This window comes from Loxodonta africana, chromosome 9, assembly GCF_030014295.1.
Source record: "Loxodonta africana isolate mLoxAfr1 chromosome 9, mLoxAfr1.hap2, whole genome shotgun sequence".
Classification (NCBI taxonomy): domain Eukaryota; kingdom Metazoa; phylum Chordata; class Mammalia; order Proboscidea; family Elephantidae; genus Loxodonta; species Loxodonta africana.
In genome coordinates, this window is record NC_087350.1 from 119052574 (window position 1) to 119078310 (window position 25737).

At 55.1% G+C, this 25737-nt stretch overlaps 1 protein-coding gene across 1 annotated transcript in view; it reads left to right on the forward strand.

Annotated features, from left to right (window-relative positions):
* The first annotated feature begins 223 nt into the window (after positions 1-223).
* Positions 224-25737, forward strand: part of ADAMTS13 (ADAM metallopeptidase with thrombospondin type 1 motif 13) — a 35669-nt gene continuing 10155 nt past the window's right edge. Inside the window, exons 1-19 of the mRNA XM_064290864.1 lie at positions 224-341; positions 690-749; positions 3787-3796; positions 4625-4770; positions 7002-7085; positions 7778-7902; positions 7986-8132; positions 9474-9614; positions 10194-10356; positions 11211-11315; positions 12308-12459; positions 12553-12616; positions 18508-18634; positions 18776-18924; positions 19439-19559; positions 20172-20252; positions 20739-20920; positions 22328-22463; positions 22543-22672. Coding sequence (XP_064146934.1) covers positions 225-341; positions 690-749; positions 3787-3796; positions 4625-4770; positions 7002-7085; positions 7778-7902; positions 7986-8132; positions 9474-9614; positions 10194-10356; positions 11211-11315; positions 12308-12459; positions 12553-12616; positions 18508-18634; positions 18776-18924; positions 19439-19559; positions 20172-20252; positions 20739-20920; positions 22328-22463; positions 22543-22672 — 2240 coding nt within the window. The 5' untranslated portion in view covers position 224. The remainder of the gene's footprint in view (positions 342-689; positions 750-3786; positions 3797-4624; positions 4771-7001; positions 7086-7777; positions 7903-7985; positions 8133-9473; positions 9615-10193; positions 10357-11210; positions 11316-12307; positions 12460-12552; positions 12617-18507; positions 18635-18775; positions 18925-19438; positions 19560-20171; positions 20253-20738; positions 20921-22327; positions 22464-22542; positions 22673-25737) is intronic.

Here is a 25737-nt window from a genome sequence, read left to right on the forward strand (position 1 = left end):
CCCCATATAAACCTCAAACCAGGTTGGGGTGCTCTGAGCTGAGGCGCATTCCAGAGCCAGGCCCAGGTCACTGCCAGAGGAGCTGGACTCAGAGCCCTCTGGCCTGTGGGCCGGCAGGAGGCTCCCTAGAGTAAAGGCCCCTTAAGGTCCCGCCCAGCTGGCTCTGTCGAGGTCCAGCTTCCCAGACAGTCCCAACGCTGCCTCCTCGGACAGGCTTTCCTGAGATGTGGGGGCTGCCGTGCTGGGGGAGGCTCCCCCCTCTCTGCAAGGCCAGCCTGGGGGGCCTTCTCACGGCTGCATTCTTTCTCCTGGGCTGCTGTGGACTCTCCAATTTGCAGCAGGTGGGTATGTTTGCAGGAGCAACAGTATCAGGGGAGCCCAGGGCTGGGGGACTGCGCTCTCTGGGTCCAAAGGTGGGGTCACCTGGCGGGAGTGGTGTCCATCAGCACTCGGGAGGGTAGATGTGTTCTTTCAGCTGACCACAGCAGCTTAGAGGTTCACACTGGGGGCGGAGCGTGCTCCCCAAAGAAGCAGTTTGTCAGTACTACCCGTGGGCCAGGCCAGAGACAGGCACATTTGTCCTGAATCCGTGAGGGGCTCTCTCGGCCTGGCCATTCTGTCCTTGTTCTGGCCCTGTGCTCTTCTCCCTGCCCGCTCCCTCTCTTCCTTTCTCCTTTGGTGTTTTGCAGAGGTTTCTTCAGGCTTTGGAGCCAGTGGAGGTGGCTTCGTACCTTGGCCCGGGTTCTGCCGTTAAAGGTACTTTCCTGATGTCTTCTTAGAGGGGAGTTTCCCAGGCTTGGGGGGCTAAATTTGTGACTCCTCATTGGAGGACCGAGCCTGTGTGTCTGGGGCTTTCCGTGTGCTCTGGGCCAGGCTCCAAGGTCCTGGTGGGACCCTGTTAATTAAGTCAGTTACTTCCTGCCAAGGCGATAGAGGCTGTTCTGGTGTCTTGATGGAGCTGGGGTTCTGCCCCGGGGTCCTGTGAAATATCTCAAGAGAATCGGTCTAATTAGCTGTCCCTCGGCCCTGGGCCTTTGCTGCGCTGGCTGGTTTTCAGGAACACTTCATGGGTTCTGGAGGTGGATGTAAATATTTATTCCTTCTCTGAGAAACCAGATTAGAGCGGGGTAGTCCCTCAGCCCCCGCCTCTGGATTTCCTGTGATGAAGGCCCTTCCCCACCGCTAGTCAGTCTGTCTATGGACTTCTTCAGGGCTCTGGCTCCCTTTCCAAGGGTAGGGCTATTAGTGATGTGGGGGCCCAGAGGCAGAACAGGCGAGAGCCGGGGTGGGGAGAATGAGAGGGTGCCCCACCTGTGACCAGGCTCCCTGTGGTCTGGGGCTGATGCACCCCCGAGTGCCTAAGCTAGCTGGAGGCATGCAGGCTGGGGAGTCACACCGCACTGCTCCTAAAGGGCCAGGGACCCCAGACCCATTGCAGCCCTCCTCCTCCTATAGGGCCAGGGGGCCCCAGACCCATTGCAGCCCTGCAAGGTCCAGGGAAGAGAAGTAACTTGCCACCCACCACCCTGCGAGCCTGGAGGGCTGGGCTGTCTACAGCCCCAAGATCTAGGAGGGCTGGGCCCTCCACTGCCCCAAGAGCCAAGAGGGCTGGGCCATCCACTGCCCCACAACCCTGGAGGGCTGGGCCATCCACTGCCCCAAGAGCTGAGAGGGCTGGGCTGTCCACCACCCCAAGAGCCTGGAGTGCTGGACCATCCACTGGCCCGAGAGCCTGGAGGCCTGAACTAGAACCCAGGCCTGACTCCAAGCCAGTGCTCTTCCCCAGTAATTTCACCAGAGGAAAAAGCTTCGTTCCCTCCCCTGGGCAGGAAGGCCTGGAGGCGCCAGGTGGGGCAGTGAGTTGGCCTCCTCTTTCCTGCAGCGTCCCAATTCGCCACGGCCCCACTCACCTGTCTCTGTGATGACGAGCTTGGGGGCTCCCCTGCCAGGCCTGGCTCTGCTCTCTGCAGGCCCTGGGCCAGTGCTTCACCTTCTCCTTCCGGCCTGAGCCCACCTCCTCGCGCCTACCACCATGGGCAGTGGGTGGTGAATGCCTCGCTCTGGCAGCTACAGCAGTTTCCTGCCCACTGCCTCACAGGGGCTGGGCCCTGCTACCCCCGGGGGCAGTCACCAGGGTCCCTGATTGCTCAGGCCACGTGTTGAGTGAAATGTGGGTGCCACCAAAGAGGGGCTGTGCCGGGGGTATGCGGGTGGGGCCGGTCTTGCAAAAGTCTCTTCCAGGCTTTCCCCCCACACCAGAATGTGCTGATAATTACACTTGGGTCTTTGGGGTTCATTTCAAACCCCACGTGGGATGTGTCCCAGGGAAGGAAGTAGACTCTGGGAAGCTAGGTGGGCTTCTAGGGTTACCTAGTTACTTAGCAGCAGAGCTGGGTGCAAACCTCGCTCTGGACTCCCCAGGGCCCAGGGAACTGGGGCACGAAAAGAACTCAGGGTTGGAGTCAGTTTGCTGGGTTCAAACCCCCATCACCATTATGACCGACTGGCCTCAGAAGGCCACTGGGACAGGGCTGGAGACTGGAGTGCAGGCCTCCTGGGCAGTGGTGAGGACAGCATGTCCCCAGGGCCTGGGGCTCACAGAAGCTCCTTTATCATTACCCACACCACTGCCCCTGGGTTCCGGGCTGGGGAGGCATGGCATGTCCAAACAGATGCCCTCCAGGGTCAGTCTGCTCACCAGCCCAGGCCTAGCCAATCCCTTGCAGCCTCCTTCACTCCCATGGGGCACTTACGGAGGGTGTGGAGACCATGGGTGTGTGTGGGGGTCAGGTTGGAGGCTGTGGGGGCAGGCACCACATAGTGGCAGTGAGCGTGGCCCCAGAAGGCTTGGATCCCCATCTGGCTTGTGAACCCTGGACTTGGGGATGCGTAGGAGGGCTCGGGGGCCATTGTCCCCGGAGAGGCCCTCTCTTCAGGGACTGGGCCATGTGCCAGGAGGCCTCTCTCTCCTCCAGGAGGGCGACACCCTGCTGGGCGGGGAGCGGCTCTATGTCCAGCCAGTGAGGAGGGAGCATAGCACGCTAACCCTGCCCTGGAGCCCCGCCCGGCCCCACCTGGTCCACAACCTCTCCCCCAGTGCCCTGGGGCGGGTCCTAGGTATATCTCCTGGGAGGGGGGACACCCCGGATGGACGCTCCATGGAACACCACAATCCCTGGGGGGTGCAGGGGAGCACCCAGCTTGCAGGCAGCCCAGGGGAGAATGGGGCCACCAGCTGTGCCCTCATGCTGAGTTGTAGTTGGTGGGCAGGTCACCACCCTCCCTGAATGGCCCTTCAGTTTACATTGTGGTCCAGAGACACATAACCCTGGAACCTCAAAGCCTGAGATGGGCAGGACTGGGTAAAGGTCAACCCACACTGCAACGGGCGCCCCGAGGCCAGAGGACTGGGCGCGGCTCCTCCAGGGCTGAGGGCAGCATCTCAGGGAGCAAGGCCAGGATTGGAACCCTCTGTGGGCCTGCTGCATCCGGATGCCAGAGGGGGTGTAGTGGGCTTTCTTTGCCACCTTGGGGCCACCCCACTCTAGAGGGGTGCCTGGGAGGCAGAGGCTTAGTGCTTTGGACAGAGCCATGGGGCAGAGGGAGGCCGTCCCCTGTGGTGACCGGAGGACGCACTAGCTCCCTCTCAGCCCCCACGCTGCCCCTTGCCCCCCAAGTACCCCAGCATTAGTGGGATCTGGGCCTTGGGGTGGGGGAAATGAGGAACGTCTTGACTTCAGAAGGCCTTCCTTCCTCACCTCCAGCCTCTCCCTGGTAGCGCCCCAGCCCTTTGACAGTCCCCAAATCCTGTGACATTAAGAGCCCAGAGCCTCTCAACCCCTCCCAGCGAGAGCCCACTTACTCCTGAGGAGCGTGGGGGCCAAAGTGTCCCTGACTGGTGCTGTTCATGAATGTCTGGGAGAGTGAAAGCTTTGGGTGCCTGGCGGGGGGGGGGGGGTGCCACAGGAGGGTGACAAGGCTGTGGAGCCTCAGAGCACCATAACAGAGCCCGTACGTGGGTGGCTTAAGACAACAATCTTGTTGCCTCACAGTTCTGGAGGTTCAAAGTCTGAAATCACGGTGTCAACAGGACCGTCCGCGCTCCCTCTGGAGGCTCCAGGGAGGCGTCTGTGCTTTTTTCTGAGCTACTGGGACTGCTGGCAACCCTTGGCATTCCTTGGCTTTTAGCCACATCACTGCCACCTCCGCCTCCATCATCACCTGGCCTTCTCCCTGCGTCTCTTCTCCTTTTTGTTGTGACACCCATCACATTCAGTTAGGGCCCACCCTAGTCCAGCATGACCTCATATGAACTTAAATAAAACCCTATTTCCAAACAAGGTCACAGTCACAGCTTCTGGGGTCAGGACTTCGGCATATCCTTTGAGGGGGGAGTGAGAAACACTTCAACTCATATCCCATGTAAGGCAAGAGTTCTCATGGTCCCCATTTCCTGTGAGAAAGCTGAGAAGCAGCCCCCCGATTCCTAAGCCCCACGGGGGCAGGAGGTCTGCCTCCAGTCCAGGAGCACAGGGTGATGGAGAGGCCGGCCTGGGGCCCGATGGCTGACCAGGCTACCTAGAACTGTGCTCCCAGCCCTCCCCCCTCCCCCCTCCCCCTGCAGGCGGTCCTCCCTCCCCTCATCTCCAGAGACAGACTCGGGCTGTGGGGAACGTCCTACACCTGGAGCTGCTCGTGGCCGTGGGCCCTGATGTCCACCAGGCCCACCAGGAGGACACGGAACGCTATGTGCTCACCAACCTCAACATTGTGAGTCCCGGGGGTGGGGGCTGGGCAGGCTGACCCACCCCGGGAGTCGGACTCAGACCTCCAGGGGCAGTGGGCAGTCCTCCAGGATGGCGTTCTGCCACCCCCATCCTGTGGTCCCTGGGAGCAGTGCCCCACACCTGGGGCTTGTGACAAAACACCAGCCACTTTGTCTGGTGGGCTGACCTTGGGAGGGGGTTGAGTGTGGGTATGAATCTGAGCCTGGGGTCTGGCTGGGGCTCGGGGCCCCTGAAGTGGGGAGAGAGGTGGTCTGCTCTTCCTTCCTCCTGTCCTCCCTCACCTGGGGTGGATGTGGGTGAGGTCTGGGATGCCCTCTCAGTATCACAGCCTCTTGCAGCTTGGGTCTCTTTAACCCCCCAGCCTGTCTCCTTCACAAAGGCCAATTGACCTCTGGGAACCTGAGGTGCAGGCTGCCCACTGCCTCTGCCCCCCAGCCCCACCCTCTCCCCAGTTCTCTCCTCCCTGTGTGGCGGGGGTGGGGGCGAGGGCCTCCTCCAGTGGGAAGCCTCAAGAGACACCCCACCTTCTTGCAGGCACCCCACCTCTGCGCCCTCACTCAGCCTCTAGGGGTAAAGGGGGTCCAGGGGGCGGCATTCCCACTAATCCACATTCCAAGAAACCAAAAAAAAGAAAAGGAAGAGGTGATTCTACAACCTAATTATCAAGTTTAACCTGAGGGTCTGTATGAAACCCTGTGCCCAACGACCAGAGAACACACATTCGGGGCCCCCACAAAGGTGACTGACTGCTCTGGGCTGTCAGGGAAGCTTCCAGAAACATCAAGGGGGTCATGTTATACAGATGGCACCCACCGACCATGGTGCAGCAAAGTTAGACACAAGGAGAAGAAACTTACAAAATCATACACTGAAAAAAAATTATATCTGAATAAGAGAAAATGGATATCAGAGAACATTTAAGAAAAGAAATGAATCTCAGCTGATGACTGACAGCTCCAGGCCCCTCCCCCTCCCCCTGGTCTGCTCCAGAGATGGGGGGGTGCAGAGGAGGTCCTGGTGGCAGAGGCCCTGGGGGCAGAGCCCGTCCCAGCAGTGGGCAACACTCTCCAGAGGGGCTCCTTAGCACGAATTTGTCCCCTGCCTCAGGGCAAAGGGAAAGTTCTCCTCCCCACCCGCCTCACCAATCTGGAAGCCCAAGACCACCTCAGGGTCCCGGCGGGTTCTCTGTGCCTCCCGCCGGTCAGGGGGTTCCGGCCACCCACTGGGGTACCTCCTCGCATACAGGCTTGGTCCAAGTCCAGAGTAAATCTGCTTAGGGTTTCACTGGCAAGCCCTGGACATGATGTTTCCTCTTTTCAGTGAAACTATTGTTTCAGGCTTTGGGGGTTCCCCCCCTCCACACTTCTCATGTTCTGAAATTCCATAATCAAGCCTACACCCCCTCTACCTTCAGCGTGTTTTAGGAGGACTGGTCCTCGGTGGTGGATAGAAGACCTATTCCTTTCCTGCTGGTGCCAGTGGTAGCGATGGCCATTTTCATCACTGAATGGCCACCTCATGCCAGGCACATCATAGCTCATTGTCCCTAAGCTGGCCAACAGCATGGGACATTTTTTCCCCATTTCACAGAGGAGGAAACAGGGGCTTGGAGGTCAGTTTACGGGCTCTGAACATACAGCTAGGAAGCGGCAGAGCTTGGCTTCAAACTCGGGTCAGCAGAGGCCAGGGATAAGCCACACCCTCCCCGGAGAGGGCGCTGTGTCTAGTTTAGAGGACAGACTGGTCCAGACAACAAACACAAGTCTGCCGTGAGCAGCATCTCGACGGATGCACCGTGAGAGCTGGGAGCGGGAGACAGCCTTCCTCCGTGGGCCAGGAAAGGGGTCACAGGGAAGCAGGTGGCCCCAGGATGTGAGGGGTTAAACCAGCACAGGTGGTGGGAAAGGTGTTTCAGACTGAGGGGCAGAGCTGGGAAAGGACAGGGTGACCACAAGGCTGCGAGAGTCAGCATTTGAATGGAATATTCTAGACCAACGACCACGACATACACTTTCCTGAAGCTGTTTCGGAGTTTCTTCTCTTCAAGCTTGTCTGCTCTCTGTTACTGAGCCATGGGCATATCTGGCTCTCGCCTGCTCCCATCTGGGGACCAGCATTATGGGGCTCCCACTCACTCACGCTGAGTGGAGCACCCTCTCCAGGCGCCCCCCGCTCTCGTACCCCTCTAAGTCACCTCTGTCTGCCCTTCCTCAGGGGTCAGAACTGCTGAGGGACCCATCCCTGGGGGCTCAGTTCCGAGTGCACCTGGTGAAGATGATTGTCTTGACAGAGCCTGAGGTAGGCTCCAGCTGGATTTCGGTACCCCACATCGCCCAGCATCACAGAAGCCGGGTCTCTCCTATTTTAACCCCTTGGATGCTGTGGGGCATTGTGGTTAATAGCAGGTGTCTTAGGACCGTCTGGAGAAACAGAACCAGTGAGGCCCACGTATACGTAGAGAGAGATTTACTTCCAGGGATTGCCTGCCATGATTGTGGGGACTGAGGTCCAAAATCTGCAGGTCAGGCAGCAGGCTGGAGACTCCTGTGCACTCTCGTCCCGAGACCCACAGGCCAGGCCATGGGAAGAGTGCAGAATCAGAGGGGTCAAGTTCTGTCCAAATACCTACTTACAGTCCGGAGGTAGACCACTCCCTAAGGAAACGCCTCTTTCAACTGATTGCTCGCTCACATTACATTTCAGAAGGTGCTTACATCACACTGCATTAGATTACTTTATGGAATAGCAGCCTAGTCTAGCGTTTGGCCAAACCACTGGGCACCGTAGCCTCACCAGCAGGGCTGGTCAGACAGACCTGGACTGCACCCCAGCTGGGCTCCAACCCTCAGCATGGGCTTCCCCCACTCTGAGCCTCAGTCTCCTCATCTGTAGCATGGGGCAGTAACAGGGTCATTAGGAGTCAGCCCTGTCCTTGATGGGGATCCGGTGAACGAGGCTCTGTTACTGACCACCCCCTCCCCACACCCCAGGATGCTCCAAACATCACAGCCAATATCACCTCATCGCTGCTGAGCGTCTGTGACTGGAGCAGGGCCGTCAACCCCGCGGACGACACAGACCCTGGGCACGCTGACCTCGTCCTCTACATCACCAGGTAGCTGAACCCCCGCTGGCTGTGGCGACCCAGCAGCAGAAAGACCCTCAATGCCACCCAGATGTCTCTTTTCTTTCCCCAAGGTTCGACCTGGAGTTGCCTAACGGCGACCGGAAGGTTCGGGGGGTCACCCAGCTTGGGGGGGTCTGTTCCTCCTCCTGGAGCTGCCTCATTACCGAGGACACTGGCTTCGACCTGGGGGTCACCATCGCCCATGAGATTGGGCACAGGTATGAGGCCCCACACGCTGTCCCCAAGATCTGGCTAAGGAGCTGCCCTAGGCCCCAGAAGGGTGAGGTCATGGCAGGCAGTGGGCCCTGGCAGAACCTGCTTGAAGGAGGCTGTGCCCTTGACCCCAATGGAATAGGAAGGTGGGGGAGAGGGCGGGGGAACAGATATTTCTTGATTACAGAATGACTCAAAGAAACTTTATTTCTTAAGAAATAAAATAAGCACAACAAACTTAGCAATCAGAAACTGAGTTTCGCAGGAAATCCAGAGAAAGAAGAAGCAGGCTGTAAAAATCACCCCAAGTCCACGACTTAGAACTTCTGTTCATATTTTATATTTAACATCAGCCTTGTCTTTACACATACTCACAAAGTTTTTATATGCAAATTTGGGGTTATGCTGCACCTGGCTTTGTTACCTGGCTTTAATGTAACAGTACATCCCAGGCCTTGCAGGGTGTTGTTTTTTTTTTTTTTTTTTTTGTATGTGCCACAATGTGATCCCCCACTGTCGGACACTGGGGCTATTTCCAGATTTTTCCTGTTACTAACATCATGAATTTTTGTGGGTAAACTTTTGCCTATATCCACCATCATGTATATAGGGTTTCTTTTGTTTTTGATTTTTAGTCTTTTAATTGTGAAAATAACACCCGATTGCTGTAAAACGTTCAAATACGTATTAGAGACTTCTTAATACAAATGGGAAGTCTCTCCATCATCCTTGCCCACCAGCTACCACCCCAAGCCCCAGGTGATTTCAACTGGATAGAGGGGTGTAGTATTCCCAGGGGTGCCGGAGATCCCAGGTGAAGGGTCACAGCTCAAGGGACAGGGCTGGGGTTCCTCCCCAGATCAGATCACACCTAAGGCTCCTGGCTCCGCCCCCTCGTGCCTAGAAAAAAACCGAAAAAGCTCTGCTGCTAGAAATAGTTTGAAAACCACTGCCTTCCACCGCCGGGGAGCGGGAATGCTAACTCCCCCACGGTTGTTTATTTAACTACGCGATACGCGCCGTCGAAGGGTTTTCCATGTAAGCCTCACGCGCTTCAAGGCGGCGTCGCCTCCAGCCTCTCAAGGGCCCTCCAGCCCCACCCCAGTTCCAAACACGGTGCATTAGTTAGCCCTGCGCATTTTGATATTTGTCAGACAAATGAGATAGGACCCTCCTTGCAGGCCCTCGTCCTGGGCAGGAAACTGAGGGAGGGCCACTGCGGGCTCCTTCCCCTGCGCCTGGGTCCAAAAGGTCGTACTGCTGAGGCCCGAGGGCGGGCGGCCGGGGCGCAAGGTGGCCCCGGGGCCCACTAGCCCGCCGCCACTCTCAGAGCCGCCTGTCCGCAGTCTCGGCCTGGAGCACGACGGCGCACCCGACAGCGGCTGCGGGTCTAGCAGCCACGTGATGGCGGCGGATGGCGCCGCGTCCGCCCGCCGGGGACCCGCCTGGTCCGCCTGCAGTCGCCAGCAGCTGCGGCACCTGCTCAGGTAGCTGGCAGGGTTTCCACCCCTCATCCCACCCAACCCTCCTTGCGCCCCACCCCGCGCCCCGGGGTCTCCACCTACCCCGCGGCCGGGCACTTCCACCCCTGCACCCTCACCGCGCCCACCCTTCCATCCGCCTCATCCCACCCCCGCACCCCTCCATCCCCCATCCTCTCTCCGCGCGCACAGCTCCATCCTCCCATCCCCCCTCCGCGCGCACCCTCCACCCCCATCCACTCTCCGCGCGCACCCTCCACCCCATCCACTCTCCGCGCGCACCCTCCATCCTCCCATCCCCTCTCCTCGAGCACCCTCTATCCCGCTCGAACCCACCCCTGAAGGAGCCACTTAGGTCTTCTGGCCTCGGGGGGTTCCATCTGCAGCGTGGGGACAATCATGTTGTAGGCAACCTCAGATCCCGGTCCCCGCCCAGGCTCCAGCCGCCACTCTCCTCGCCTCTCGCACACCCCGCGGTGTTTTAGCGCCCGCCTCCTCCCCTAACGCCCGGTCCGCGCGCACCCCCGCGCGCATTCTCTATCCCAACCCCACTAACCTGGGGCCTGAGTCGGGGCCGTGTCGCAGCGCAGGACGGGCGCGCTGCTTGTGGGACCCGCCCCGGCCGCAGCCGGAGCCAGCCGGGCTCCTGCTAGAAGCGCAGCCAGGCCTCTACTACAGCGCCGACGAACAGTGCCGCGTGGCCTTTGGCCGCACCGCCGTCGCCTGCACCTTCGCCAAGGAGAGTCTGGTGAGTGCTCCCGCCAGCGCGCAGGTACACCCTCCGTCGGCATTTCTGAGTCCCCATCGGGTGTAGGCGCGGTGGAGGCACTACAGGACCGGCTGGGTTAATGCTCTACCACCTCCGTTGGCGCATCTCAAAATTCTTCATAATGCTCTGAACAAGGGGCGCACATTTCCTTTTTGACTGGACTCCACCAACTCTGTAGCTGGTGCTGGCCTGGCCCCTGTACCCCCAGACTCTGGGCACAGTTGGGACACTTCTCCAGAGCAGGTGGTCGCCTTGCCAGCTGTGACATGTGCTCTGATGGGGGAAGTAGGCCTGTAGGAGCCAGCCTGGAGCTGCCAGTCAGCAGGGAAGGCTTCCTAGAGGAAGTGGCCTCAGAGTTGAGCCCTACAGAGGGAGTGTGAGCTGGTAGGGGCAGGGGAGGTGAAGGCACCCCAAAGGCCAACTTCTTCCCAGGGTTGCGTTTGAATCTCATGGGCCCCAGGCATTCTGCTTTGGTGGGCCTCTTCTGCCATGATTTTTTTTTAATCATATTTTAGTATTTTCATAAAATACGTACAGTTTTATGTTCATTGGGATAAATACAAATATATAAATATTATATAATAGGATGTTTTCTTTGACTTAAAATTTCATTTTTTCTTCTGACTTAAAAGAAATTAAAGTATATCATGGATCCATGAAAGTGTGTGCCCCTTGGGCATCGTCCCTGTGCTTGGGGAGGGCCCTACCTCCTGCTTCCCACCCCGGTGACCACAGAGCAGAGTATGGCTTGTCAGGGTGTCCCCTGCCCTGGGAGGGACAGTTAAGGTGGTCCCAGACAGGCGACCCCTCAGCCGGCCCTTGTCTCCCATTAGGACGTGTGCCAGGCTCTCTCCTGCCACACAGACCCCCTGGACCACAGCAGCTGTAGCCGCCTTCTCATCCCCCTCCTGGATGGGACGGAATGCGGAGTGGACAAGGTCAGAGGCTGGGAGTGAATGAGTGTGTGTGCGCGCATGTGTGCACACATATGTGTGCATGTGTGTGTGCGTGTGCATGTGTTTATGCATGTGTGTCTATGGATATGTGGGAGCATGTATATGTGTGTGCATGTGTGGGTGGGTGTGGGTGCGCTGTGGGTATGCACAGGACACCTCCAGCTTAGGGGCCCTCATTCCTGGGGGAGGCAGGAGAAGGTTGGTAACTGGGGCAAAGAGCCTGGAGCTGCCTATCCCACATGGTCACCACCTGACTGAGAGATGGGCAGATTACCATCAGGGGATATGTCACCGGCCTTCTCACTGGTGGCTAGCCTCCCAAGGGCTCACCCACCCCCACAGGGCCTGGAAGACTGGATGGTTTTTCTGGGTTACAGAGGCCTGCTCTGCGACTCCCCCAGGGACGGTGTGGGATTGAACCCCATCTCAGAATCCAGAGCTCCTACTCTCGATCTCCGCCGCAGCAGAGCGAGTGGGTGTTCACTGAGCACACGTGGCGGCCCGGCACAGGGCATATGCTAGTCTCAGTCCTCCCAAGTGCTGGAGTTAGGCCTGTGTCTTTACAAAGAGGAAACCCTGGTGGCACAGTGGTTAAGAGTTACTGCTGCTAACCAAAAGGGAAGTAGTTCAGATCCACCAGGCGCTCCTTGGAACCTCTACGGGGCTGTTCTACTCTGTCCTATAGGGTCGCTAGCAGTCGGAATCGACTGGATGGCAACAAGTTTGGTTTGGTTTTCTTTTCAGAGAAGGAACTCCCAGTGACAGGCTGCCCGAGCTTTCCCAGCCCAGCCCTCTCTTGCTGCCTCCGCCCTTCCCCCCTTTCTGCTGATGTGCTGCCTTCAGCCCCCCGCGACTGGGCAGGGTGGACCCTTCACCGGTCCGCCTGCCCCTGGGGTTGGGGGTGTGACAGGCATGGTGGGGCGTATGCGTGTTGGGGACTGTGGATGTGGAGCCGGAGCTGCCTTGCCTTGCAGTGGTGCTCCAGAGGGCACTGTCGCTCGCTAGCGGAGCTGTCCCCCCTGCCTGCGGTGCACGGGCACTGGTCCAGCTGGGGGGCCCCCAGTCCTTGCTCCCGCTCCTGTGGAGGAGGCGTGGCCACCAGGAGGCGGCAGTGTAACAACCCCAGGTACTGGTGGGGGGTACAGAGGGAGGGTGGCAGCCCCAGGCTCCTAGGTTTGGTGTCGGGGAGGCCCCTCTCACCCCTCACGGGCATTTTCAGACCTGCCTTTGGAGGGCGTGCGTGTACAGGCGCTGATCTCCAGGCTGAGCTGTGCAACACCCAGGTAGGCCAGCTTCCAAAGTGGGTGGGGCAGCCTGGGCCCTGGAGGGGCTGAGGACCTGTAACTTGAGAGTGAAGGAGGCGCTGTTAATACCAACCTTGGGACCAGTGCGCACAAATGGGACGTCCCTTCCAATGACCAGCAGCACCCCCCATGCATCCCACCCCTTCCCCCATGCTGCTGCCTGCATCCTGACCACCTACATTCCTCGTGAGGAGACATTTACCCCCCCCAACACAGCCCACTACTGTGACACTGCCAAGGATTCCTTTTACGTAGAGTTAAATTTGCTCCCCCTCTGTCTTAGTTATCTAGTGCTGCTATAACAGAAATACCATAAGTAGGCGGCTTGAACAAACAGAGTGCATTTTCTCAGTCTAGGAGGCTAGAAATCTGAATTCAGGGCACCAGCTCTAGGAAAAGGCTCTCTCTCTCTCTGCTGGCAGTAGGGGAGGGTTCTTGTCTCTTTTCAGCTTCTATTCCTTGGCTCCTTGGTGATCTTCATGTGGCTTGGCGTCTATCTTCCCCCAGCTGTGCTTCCACTCTTCCTTGTTCAATGTGCTGTTTTTATATCTCAAAAGAAATTGATTTAAGACACATGCTAGACTAATACTGCCTCATTAACATAACAAGAATTCACACCCAAATGGCATTATAACCACAGGTATAGGGGTTAGGTCCCCATGCTTCTGTCAGTTTGTCTTACTGTGGGGCCTTGTGTGTTGCTGTGATGTTAGAAGCTATGCTACCGGTATTCAAATACCAGCAGGATCACCCAAGGATGACAGGTTTCACTGAGCTTCCAGACTAAGACGGACTAGGAAGAAGGACCCGGCAGTCTACTTCTGAAAAGCATTAGCCGCTGAAAACCTTATGAATAGCAGCGGAACATTGTCTGATATAGTGCTGGAAGATGAGCGCCCCAGGTTGGAAGACACTCAAAAGATGACTGGGGAAGAGCTGCCTCCTCAAAGTAGAGTCAATCTTAATGACGTGGATGGAATCAAGCTTTCGGGACCTTCATTTGCTGATGTGACATGACTCAAAATGAGGAGAAACAGCTGGAAACATCCATTAATAATGTACAAAGTATGAATGTAGGAAAATTGGAAATTGTCAAACATGAAATGGAATGCATAAACATCGATATCCTAGGTATTAGTGAGCTGAAATGGACTGGAATTGGCCGTTTTGAATCAGACAATCATATGGTCTACTATGCCAGGAATGACAAATTGAAGAGGAATGCCGTAACATTCGTTGTCAAAAAGAACATTTCAAGGTCTGTCCTGAAGTACAACGCTGTCAGTGATAGGATAATATCCATATGCCTATGACAAAGATCAGTTAATACGATTATTATTCAAATTTACTTGCCAATCACTAAGGCCAAAGATAAAGAAATTTTTACCAACTTCTGCAGTCTGAAATTGATCCAACATGCACTGATAATTACTGGTGATTAGAATGCGAAATTTGGAAAAAAGAAGAAGGATCAGCAGTTGGAAAATACAGCCTTGGTGATAGAAACGATGCCGGAGATCACACGGTCGAGTTTTGCAAGACCAACGAATTCTTCATTCCAAATACCTTTTTTCAACAACATAAAAAGAGACTATACATGTGGATGTTGCCAGATGGAATTCACAGGAATCTGTAATCTACTACATCTGTGGGAAGAGACAATGGAAAAGCTCAACATCATCAGTCAGAACAAGGCCGGGGGCCGACTGTGGAGTGGATCATCAATTGCTCATACGTAAGTTCAAGCTGAAGCTGAAAAGAATTAGAACAAGTCCACCAGAGCCAAAATACAACCTTGAGTATATCCGACCTGAATTTAAAGAGCATCTCAAGAATAGATTTGATGCACTGAACATTAATGTCCAAAGACTAGAGGAATTGTGGGATGATATCAAGGAGAAAGCAAGAGATTCTTAAAAGACAAGAAAAAAAAAAAAGTCCAAAATGGATGTCAGAAGAGACTCTGAAACTTGCTCTTGAACGTCAAGTAGCTAAAGCAAACGGAAGAGATGATGAAGTAAGAGAGCTGAACAGATTTCAAAGGACAGCTTGAGAAGACAAAGTATTATAACAACATGTGCAAAAACCTAGAGTTAGAAAACCAAAAGGGAAGAACAAGTTCGGCATTTCTCAAGCTGAAAGAAATGAAGAAAAAATTCAAGCCTCAAGTTGGCAATATTGAAGAATTCTATGGGCAAAATACTGAATGACGCAGGAAGCATCAAAAGAACATGGGAGGAATACACAGAGTCACTGTACCAAAAAGAACTGGTTGATGTTCAACCATTTCAGGAGGTACATATGATCAGGAACCGATGGTGCTGAAGGAAGAAGTCCAAGCTGCATTGAAAGCATTAGCTAAAAACAAGCCTCCAGGAGTTGATAGAATACCAACTGAGATGTTTCAACAAACGGATACAGTGCTGGAAGTGCTCACTCATCTATGCCAAGAAATGTAGAAGACAGCTACCTGGCCAGTGGAGTGGAAGAGATCCATATTTATGCCTACTCCAAAGAAAGGTGATCCAACTGAATGTGGAAATTATAGAACAATATCATTAATATCACACGCAAGCAAAATTTTGCTGAAGATTGTTCAAAAGAGGCTGCAGCAGTATATCGACAGGGAACTGCCAGAAATTCAGGCAGGTTTCAGAAGAGGACATGGAACCAGGGATATCATTGCTGATGTCAGATGGATCCTGGCTGAAAGCAGAGAATACCAGAAAGATGTTTACCTGTGTTTTTTTTTTGACTGTGCAAAAGCATTCAACTGTGTGGATCAAAACAAATTATGGATAACATTGCCAAGAATGGGAATTACAGAACACTTAATTGTGCTCATGGGGAACCTGTACATAGATCAAGAGGCAGTTTGAATAGAACAAGGGGATACTGGTTGGTTTAAAGTCAGGAAAGGTGTGCGTCAGGGTTGTATCCTTTCACCGTACTTATTCAATCTGTATGCTGAGCAAATAATCCGAGAAGATGGACTATACGAAGACAAATGGGGCATCAGGATTGGAGGAAGACTTATTAACAACCTGCGATATGCAGATGACACAACCTTGTTTGCTGAATGCAAAGAGTTTTTTTTTTTTCTTTTTCATGCTTTAGGGAAATTGTTTTTAGAAAATGCTTACGCTTTTTTTTTAATTTATTTTTGTGGTGAAAATATATACAACAAATTATAAAGCAATTCAACAATTTCTACATGTACAATCCAGTGACATTGATTACATTCTTCAAGTTGTGCAACCGTTCTTGCTATCTTTTTTCAAGTTATCCCACCACCAGGAATAGACATTAAATGTACCCTGAGCAAAAACTCCTCAGAAAGTTCTTAAGCTTTAAAACTGACATTATAGACTATCATTGAAACTGTGCCCTTAATGACTGTAGCAGCTGCAGCAACACAGCCTCTTAGTCAAGGGGAGGAAAATGGTCCAGATTATACTTGGGTCCTTAGAGACTTTGCTTTGCTTTATCTCCAGTGCCTAGAACAGTGACTGATATGTAACCAAAAGCCAAACCAAACCAGTTGCCCTTGAGTCCATTTTGACTCCTATCAACCCTATAGGACAGAGTAGAACTGTCCCATAGGGAGCAGAGAGGTTTTGATGCACTTCCTGATGAAGATCAAAAACCACAGCCTTCAGTATGGATCACACCTCATCATAAAGAGAAAACAGAAATCCTCACAACTGGACCAATGAACAACATCATGATAAACAGAGAAAAGATTGAAGTTGTCAGGGATTTCATTTCACTTGGATCTACAGTCAACACCCATGGAAGGAGCAGTCAAGGAATCAAAAGACGCATTGCACTGGGCAAATCTGCTGCAGAAGACCTCTTTAAAGTGTTCAAAAGCAAAGATGTTAACTTGAGGGCTAAGGTGCGCTTGACCCAAGCCATGGTGTTTTCAATCGCCTAATACGCATGCGAAAGCTGGACAATGAATCAAGTAGACGGAAGAAGAAGAATTGACACCTTTGAATACGGTGCTGGTGAAGAATATTGAATATACCATGGACTGCAAAAAGAACAAGCGAATCAGTCTTGAAAGAAGCCAGTCAGAATGCTCCTTAGAAGCAAGGATGATGAGACTCTGTCTCACATACTTCGGCCATGTTATCAGGAGGGATCAGTCCCTGGAGAAGGACATCATGCTTGATAAAGTAAAGGGTCAGCGAAAAAGGAAATCTCTCAACGAGATGGATTGACACAGTGGCTGCAACAATGGGCTCAAGCATAAGAAGGATTTGCTAGATTTGGGACAGACTCGACAGCACCGAACAACATCACTGGGGTTAGGATTTACAACACATAATTTTGGGGGGCACAATTCAATCCCCAGTACTCCCTTTGCATGGTCCTGGGCTTGCCGCCTGGCCCTTGACACCACCCCGCCCAAACACCTCCTCTTCTCCTGGCCTGACACCCAGGCCTCTGGGAGCTGACCCTTCCCCAGACTTAGAGGGGGAGCCTTAGTCTGGGGCATGGAGTTGGGGGATGGGGTGGGGGAATGGCGAGGTGAAAGTGGCACCTGTGAGGAAGTGCCCCTGGTCAGGGTGTCTCTGCTCAGATTCTTCTCTGAGACTCCAGCAAAAGAAAGCAAGCCAGGCTGTCTGCCTCTGTGGGGCCTTTGCTCCAGGCCTCTGGTTACCTCTTTCCTAACTACCTGCCTTCCTGAGTGGTCCAAACGGTTAAGTGCTTGACTGCTAACCCAAAAACTGGAGGTTCTAGTCTACCCAGAGGTACCTTGGAAGAAGGGCCTGGCAATCTACTTCCAAAAAATCAGCCATTGAAAATCCTGTGGAGCACAGCTCTACTCTGATGCGTTGTCACGCGTGGACTCGACAGCAGCTGGGTTTTTTTTTTTTTTTTTAACTTTTATTGTGCTTGCAGTGAAAGTTTACAAATCAAGTCGGACTCTCATACAAAAATTTATAAACACCTTGCTGTATGCTCCTGATTGCTCTCCCTGTAATGAGACAGCACAGCCCTTCCCTCCACTCTCTCTTTTCATGTCCATTTGGCCAGCTTCTGACTCCCTCTACCCTCTCATCTTCCCTTCAGACAAGAGATGCCAACATAGTCTCATGTGTCTACTTGATCCAAGAAGCTTATTCTTCCCCAGTATCATTTTCTATCCCATAATCTAGTCCAATCCCTGTCTGAAGAGTTGGCTTTGGGAATGGTTCCTGTCTTGGGCTAACAGATCTGGGGACCATGACCTCCGGGGTCCTTCTAGTCTCAGTCCGACCATTGAGTTTGGTCTTTTTACAAGAGTTTGGGGTCTGCGTTCCACTGCTCTCCTGCTCACTCAGGGGTTCTCTGTCATGTTCCCTGTCAGGGCAGTCATGGGTTGTAGCCAGGCACCATCTAGTTCTTCTGGTCTCAGGCTGATGTAGTCTCTGGTTTATGTGGCCCTTTCTGTCTCTTGGGCTCATAATTACCTTGTGTCTTTGGTGTTCTTCATTCTCCTTTGCTCCGGGTGGGTTGAGACCAGTCGATGCATCTTAGATGGCCACTTGCTAAGCAGCTGGTTTTAAATGCATATCATACAGCAAGTGTTATAAGGGTCCCATTTTCTGAAGTTCAGGCCTCTGGCTCCAAGACAGAACAGTTCCCTGCTTTCTTCTTCTTTGCTGGATGTTGGGCCTGTGCTGTGGCCTTCACAAGTGTTCCCTCTGTAGTAACAGGCAGGAGCTGTTGTCACCCCACCTTACAGAGCTGGGAACTGAGGCTCAGCCAGAAGCGGGGCCCTGCACTGCAGGGTGCTGTGCTGGTGGCTCCCGGTGACCCCAGCCACCCTAGGTCCCCCTCGGGCCCTCCTGTGCCTGTTCTCTGCCCTTCCCTGGCAGGCTTGCAGGACCAGCCAGCTGGAGTTCATGTCAGAGCAGTGCGCCCAGACGGAAGGGCAGCCTCTGCTTCTTCCCGAAGGCGGCAGCACCTTCTACCGCTGGAGCTCGGCCGTGCAGTACAGCCAAGGTGAGGCTGGGGGTGCAAGCCAGGCCGGAGACCCTCGTGGTTGGTGAGTCAGGGGTCTGGCCCACCACCATTGATGCTGATGTACGGGGCTGCTCAGAGACAGACCTCGGATCAAATCCTGGTTCTGCCCCTTGTTACCAGGGGACAGTCTGTGCAGGTACATGTGCTGGGCCGTGGGCGAGAACTTTATTGTGAGGCGTGGGGACAGCTTCGTGGATGGGACCCGCTGTGTGCCGAGTGGCCCGAGGGAGGACGGGACCTTCAGCCTGTGCCTCTCGGGCAGGTGCAGGGTAGGTGCGTGGATGGCTATCTGCCTGTCCCATCAGAAGCCAAAGTGCAAATGGTGTTTCCAGCAGGCAGGTTCCTAAGAACTGCGCCGGCCAAGGGCAGTAGTGTCTGCCTGGGAGTGGCGCTGGGACCCTAGGCCAGCTTGGACACAGCCGTGGGTTGAGAGCCTCACTGTGGGGCTGTGGTGTCAGACAGGCCATTCCAGCCGCGTGAGTGCCTCTTTGGTAGATAGCCAAAAACCCTTTGGTGTCAAGTCGATTCCAACTCATAGTGACCCTACAGGACAGAGTAAACTGCCTCATAGTGTTTCCAAGGAGCAGCTGGTGGATTCGAACTGCTGACCTCTTGACTTAGCAGCTGAGCTCTTAACCACTGTGCCCCCAGGGCTCCTGGCAGATGGTAGTTGTATGGAAAGGCTAGTTAAGAGCCCTCCAGCCCAGCTGCTGGGAGTGGTTGGTTGTCAGCGAGGCCATGCCCCCCAGTTACCTGGAGCCTCACTTCCTCCCCTTGGCACAGATCCTGGGCTGTGACGGCAGGATGGACTCCCAGCAGGTACGTGATGTGTGCCAGGTGTGCGGAGGAGACAACAGCACCTGCAGCCCACACAACGGCTCCTTCTCGGGCGGAAGAGCCAGAGGTAAGGGGCATTCCTGGGGTGCAGGGGCCACTCCCCTGGCCTCTGAGGAGCCAGGTGGCCCAGCCTGAGACTCATAGAGCCAGCAGAGACCTCGGGGCGTCTGGCCTGGTAGCCCTCAGGACAGAGCGGTCACGGCAGCTGACTAGCCGTGGTGCTGAGGGAATATGGATACAGGGTTGGGCAGTTTTTGCAGGCCAGCCTCTTCTCTCTTGCTGGAGAAATCACACCAAAAGGGGTGCGATAAGCGAGAAGGTGTTATCATCAGAAGGCCCTTGAGTTTGATCTACTCATAAAAGAGTTGAGGCATTTGCAAACTGTGGTGTTTAGGTGACTCGTGGGGGACTTGAGGCCCATCCCCGTCTGACGTGCCCTTCACTCTGGTGAGAACTTGGACCTTACCCCTCCTCCCAGCCAGGACAGTGTCCCTCATGGGTGGCCATCCAGCCTGGTTTGATTGCCCCCAGTGACAGTGGACTCACCACCTTCGAGGCAGCCCTTTGCACTGCTAGCTTTTGGTGTTAAAGGCCCTATTTTCCATGCAGCTGAAATCTGCTCCCTTTTGACTGTGATGTAACCTGTGAGCCCCAGGTACCCTCTCCTGCTTCCTTCCAGAGTATGTGACATTCCTCACGGTCACCCCCAACCTGACCAGTGTCTATGTTGTCAACCGCAGGCCTCTCTTCACACACTTGGGTGAGTTGACGGAGGATGCATGGTCAGTCTTTCTTTCCAGAAAGCTGCCTGCACCTGCCCTTCAGATCCACAGGGTGAGCACACACCCTGAGGTCCTTGAGCCCCGGAACCGCCTGTAAAGCCTTGTGTGTGCACTTGGTGAGGGGAAGCAGGCCCACGGCATTCCTCAGATTCTGGAAAGACCCTTCCATGGTCAGATGCGTATGAACAGGGCAGAGAGTGTGCCTGGGGGGTGACCACCAGACCTAGGTGCCAGGAGGTCCTGCTCCCGGCGGGGCACGGCTTGGGGAGGAGAGCCATGACATGGCATTGGAGGTTATGTCCATGGGTAGAAGGCCCTCCTTACTCTGCTGGCCCTGTTGCCTTCTCCACCCCAGAGACTTTGTCCCACCTTGGCCCACACCCTGTTGGTGGAGAGTTTAAGGAAAATGCTCCCATGTAAGAGGCTGGGACCCCGCCGTCCTGAGTGCTCTCGCTGCCCCACAGCTGTGAGGATCCGAGGGCGGTACGTTGTAGCTGGAAACGGGAGCGTCTCCCCCAGTACCACCTACCCCTCACTCCTGGAGGACAGCCGCCTGGAGTACAGGGTGGCCCTCACCGAGGACCAGCTGCCCCACCGGGAGGAGCTTCACATCCAGGGGCCTACCCAGGAAGACATTGAGATACAGGTGACTGGAGGGGTAGGAGGGGTTCTGCTGTTGGTTCATTTGTTCCTCACTCACTCACTCACTCACTCACTCACTCACCCACTCACTCACCCACTCACCCACTCTCTCACCCACTCACTTACCCACTCACTCACTCATTTGGCAGTCATTTGGGGCGCTACTGTGTGGAGAGAAACTTCTGGGTGGTGTAAATTGTCAACCACTCAGCTGCTAACCAAAAGGTTGACAGTTCGAGTCCACCCAGAGATGCCTTGGAAGAAAAGCAAGCAAGCCCAGGCTACTAGCCGGCCACAAGGTCCCCCCCATCCAGTCCCTTCCTGCCGACCTTTTGGGCCTCATCTCACCTCCAGGCCCTTGCTGTAGGATGTGCAGGATGGCCCCTCCACGCCCTGTGTCTGCATCTGCTCTTTGCTTCCCCAAATCTCTCCCGACCTCCACTGTGATCCGCCCGCCCTCAACTCAGGAAGCCTCCTGTGGGCTCCCATAATGCCCTGTGCATATCTCTACTCCTCCACCTACCAAAAGCTTTGTGATTATCTATTACTTCACCCAAAGAATTTGGCTTTGGCCTTGAAATTTCTGGAATGATTAGAGTGTCTGTTGTCCATGAGGGCTCCAGACCACACCTGAGAGTTTATGTTAATGAGGTGACTCCTGTTGGCCAGGCCAGAAAGACTCTGGTGTGATATCAGCTGGATACCTGGGGAGGGGAACGGGCTGGAGATTGAATTCAACCACATGGGTAGTGATTCAATCCATCATGCATGTGGAATGAGACTCCGGTAAAAGCTCTGGACACTGAAGCTTCATGAGCTTCCTGGTTGGTGATAGGCATGGATGCTCTGGAGGATGACATGTCCTTGGAGACACAGAGGCACCACTTTGGGGACCCTCCGAGACCTCGACCTATGTGTCTCTTCTTTTGTATCCTTCATGATAAAGCTGTCATTGTAAGCGTAGTGCTTTCCTGAGTTCTGTGAGCTGTTCTAGCCAATTATCAAACCTGAAGCGGTAGTGAGAACCCCCAAGTTTGTAGCCAGCAGGTCATAAGTGAGGGTGTTGTGGGGACCTCGTGTCTGATGTTTGAAGTCTTGGGAGGACTTGTGAGAGTTGACCTAACTCTGGGTAGTTAAGGTCAGAGGGTGAACTGTATTTGCAGTTGGTGTTGAAAAGACAGACACCTGGTCCCACAGCCCACTCTGGGCTCTTTGAGGCCGGGACTGTGTCCTATGCTCTGTGCTATCCAGAGCCCGGCATGGGGTCAGCATTGGTGATTACTTGGTAAATGAAAGAACTCAGGGACTGAGGGATGAGAAGTCAGAAGGCTTCCTGGAGAAGGTGGCTGTGAGCAGCGACCCTCAGGGCCCACTGGGTAGTGGCTGGAGCTCTTCTATCCATTTGATGCAGGTTTACAGGCGCTACAGTGAGGAGTATGGCAGCCTCGCTCACCCAGACATCACCTTCAGCTATTTCCAGCCCAAGCAGCTGCACGTGGGGATGTGGGCCGCCGTGTGGGGGTCCTGTTCGGTGAGCTGTGGGGCAGGTGAGGCCTGGGGAAGGACTGGCCCACAGCATTGGTGCCCCCTGTGCAGACATGGCCTAGCTCTTCTCTCCCCTTCCAGGGCAGCGCTGGGTGACCTACGGCTGCCTGGACCAGGCCCAGAACAAGTGGGTGGAGGCTGCCCAGTGTGAAGGGAGCCCAAAGCCGCCAGAGCGATCAGAGCCCTGCGCCCCCATGCCCTGCCCTGCACGGTGAGTGGGGCTCCGGGCTCGCAGTGGGTGAGGGGTGGGACACAGCACCCTGGCTCAGGGGTCCAGGTGCACATACTGTGCTAGGTAGCTTCTGCTCACGATCTCCCTGTGTCCTGGAAACTGCTCAGTGAGGTTGGCTTCGTCTGTGTCCCCCATTTTATAATGAAGACTGAGACTCGAGGCAGAAGTGGTGACTGTCAGCCGGTGGCCTGACACCCGCCAACACGCTGACTGAGGGTGTAAGATGGAGGTGGGGGTGTGGACTGGGAGGGAGTGCTGGGCACACCTCTCACTGCCAGCCATGCTGGTACAGTTGGCAGAAGCATGAAAACAGGGCCTGTTGGGTAGGAGTTGGTATCTGGGGTGGTTCTATAAGGCTGGCCCTCTGGGAAGGGCCTTCTTGGGGACACCTGGAGAGCCATGGGCCGGGCTGGCTGTACCTGCACAGTGTTCAGGCGCCGAACTCACACCAGGAAGACTGTCAGCCTGTTGGCTGGACAAATCTGCCTGCCCCCACGGCCTCCGCTGAGCCAGCCTGGGGACCTGGCTAGTGCTTGCTGCTGGCTCCTCCCTCCACCACTGGACAGCGGGGGACTTTGGGGCAGAAACCTGCAAGCCCCAGCCCCGCCCAATGGGGTGAGCACAGGGCTGGGCTGGGGGCTGGGGGTTGGGGTAGCCCCATAGGACCGATCTAGACAGTCCCCCGGTGGGCTGTCTCCTGCCCTGAGCCCTGCCCCCTTGTACTGTCCTCTGTCCCCAAGGCCTTAGCAGGGTCCCTCCATCCTGAGGCTGCAAGAGGCAGTGGTGGCCCGGAGGTTAAGAGTGCCAGCTTTGGAACTGCTGCCGAGCAGCCCTGGGCCAGTTATTCCTTCTCTGAAATCCCTGCTTTGAAATGGGGAGAGGGGCTGCGCACAGGGAGGTGGGGGCACACCATGGAGTGTGAATGTGAAGCAGTGAACATCACTTCATTACTAACACTACCATTTCCATGGTGCCCAGGGGTTGCCTCTCATCCCTCAGTGTCCAAACTGACAGTGGCATACTGTTCTCATCCACCTGTAACTTCCTGGGTGACTGGGCAAGTCCCCTCTCTCTCTGGGCTTCAGTAGTTTTATCTGCCCAGTGCGGAGGGGGCTGGACTAGACCACTGGGGGCTCCCTTTCCCCTCTGTGTCCGCAGTGGACATAAGACTCACCACTCTTCCCCACTGAGGCCCAATCCAGCCTCAGAATCCTCCTCACACAGCCTCAGCATCCTCCTCACACAGCCTCAGCATCCTCCTTACACAGCCGCAGAGTCCTCCTCAACACAGCCTCAGAGTCCTCCTCAACACTGCCTCAGAATCCTCCTCACACAGCCTCAGAATCCTCCTCACAGTCTCAGAGTCCTCCTCACACAGCCTCAGAGTCCTCCTCACACAGCCTCAGAATCCTCCTCACACAGCCTCAGAATCCTCCTCACACAGCCTCAGAATCCTCCTCACACAGCCTCAGAGTCCTCCTTAACACTGCCTCAGAGTCTTCCTCACACAGCCTCAGAGTCCTCCTCACACAGCCTCAGAGTCCTCCTCACACAGCCTCAGAGTCCTCCTCACACAGCCTCAGAATCCTCCTCACACAGCCTCAGAATCCTCCTCACACAGCCTCAGAGTGCTCCTTAACACTGCCTCAGAGTCCTCCTCACACAGCCTCAGAGTCCTCCTCACACAGCCTCAGAGTCCTCCTCACACAGCCTCAGAATCCTCCTGACACAGCCTCAGCATCGTCCTCCCACAGCTTCAGAGTCTTCCTCAACACTGCCTCAGAGTCCTCCTCACACAGCTTCAGAGTCCTCCTCAACACTGCCTCAGAATCCTCCTCACACAGCCTCAGAGTCCTCCTCACACAGCCTCAGAATCCTCCTCACACAGCCTCAGAGTCCTCCTCACACAGCCTCAGACTCCTCCTCACATAGGCTCAGAGTCCTCCTCACATAGCCTGAGTCCTCCTCACACAGCCTCAGCATCCTCCTCACACAGGCTCAGAGTCCTCCTCACACAGCCTCAGAGTCCTCCTCACACAGCCTCAGAATCCTCCTCACACAGCCTCAGAATCCTCCTCACACAGCCTCAGAATTCTCCTCACACAGCCTCAGAGTGCTCCTTAACACTGCCTCAGAGTCCTCCTCACACAGCCTCAGAGTCCTCCTCACACCGCCTCAGAGTTCTCCTCACACAACCTCAGCATCCTCCTCACACAGCCTCAGCATCCTCCTCACACAGCCTCAGATCCTCCTCACACAGCCTCAGAATCCTCCTCACACAGCCTCAGAGTCCTCCTCACACAGCCTCAGCATCCTCCTCACACAGCCTCAGAGTCCTCCTCACACAGCCTCAGAGTCCTCACACAGGCTCAGAGTCCTCCTCACACAGCCTTACAGTCCTCCTCACACAGGCTCAGAGTCCTCCTCACACAGCCTCAGAGTCCTCCTCACACAGCCTCAGAATCCTCCTCACACAGCCTCAGAGTCCTCCTCACACAGCCTCAGAATCCTCCTGACACAGCCTCAGCATCGTCCTCCCACAGCTTCAGAGTCCTCCTCAACACTGCCTCAGATTCCTCCTCACACAGCTTCAGAGTCCTCCTCAACACTGCCTCAGACTCCTCCTCACACAGCCTCAGAATCCTCCTCACACAGCCTCAGAATCCTCCTCACACAGCCTCAGAGTCCTCCTCACACAGCCTCAGAATCCTCCTCACACAGCCTCAGACTCCTCCTCACATAGGCTCAGAGTCCTCCTCACATAGCCTGAGTCCTCCTCACACAGCCTCAGCATCCTCCTCACACAGGCTCAGAGTCCTCCTCACACAGCCTCAGAGTCCTCCTCACACAGCCTCAGAATCCTCCTCACACAGCCTCAGAATCCTCCTCACACAGCCTCAGAATTCTCCTCACACAGCCTCAGAGTGCTCCTTAACACTGCCTCAGAGTCCTCCTCACACAGCCTCAGAGTCCTCCTCACACCGCCTCAGAGTTCTCCTCACACAACCTCAGCATCCTCCTCACACAGCCTCAGCATCCTCCTC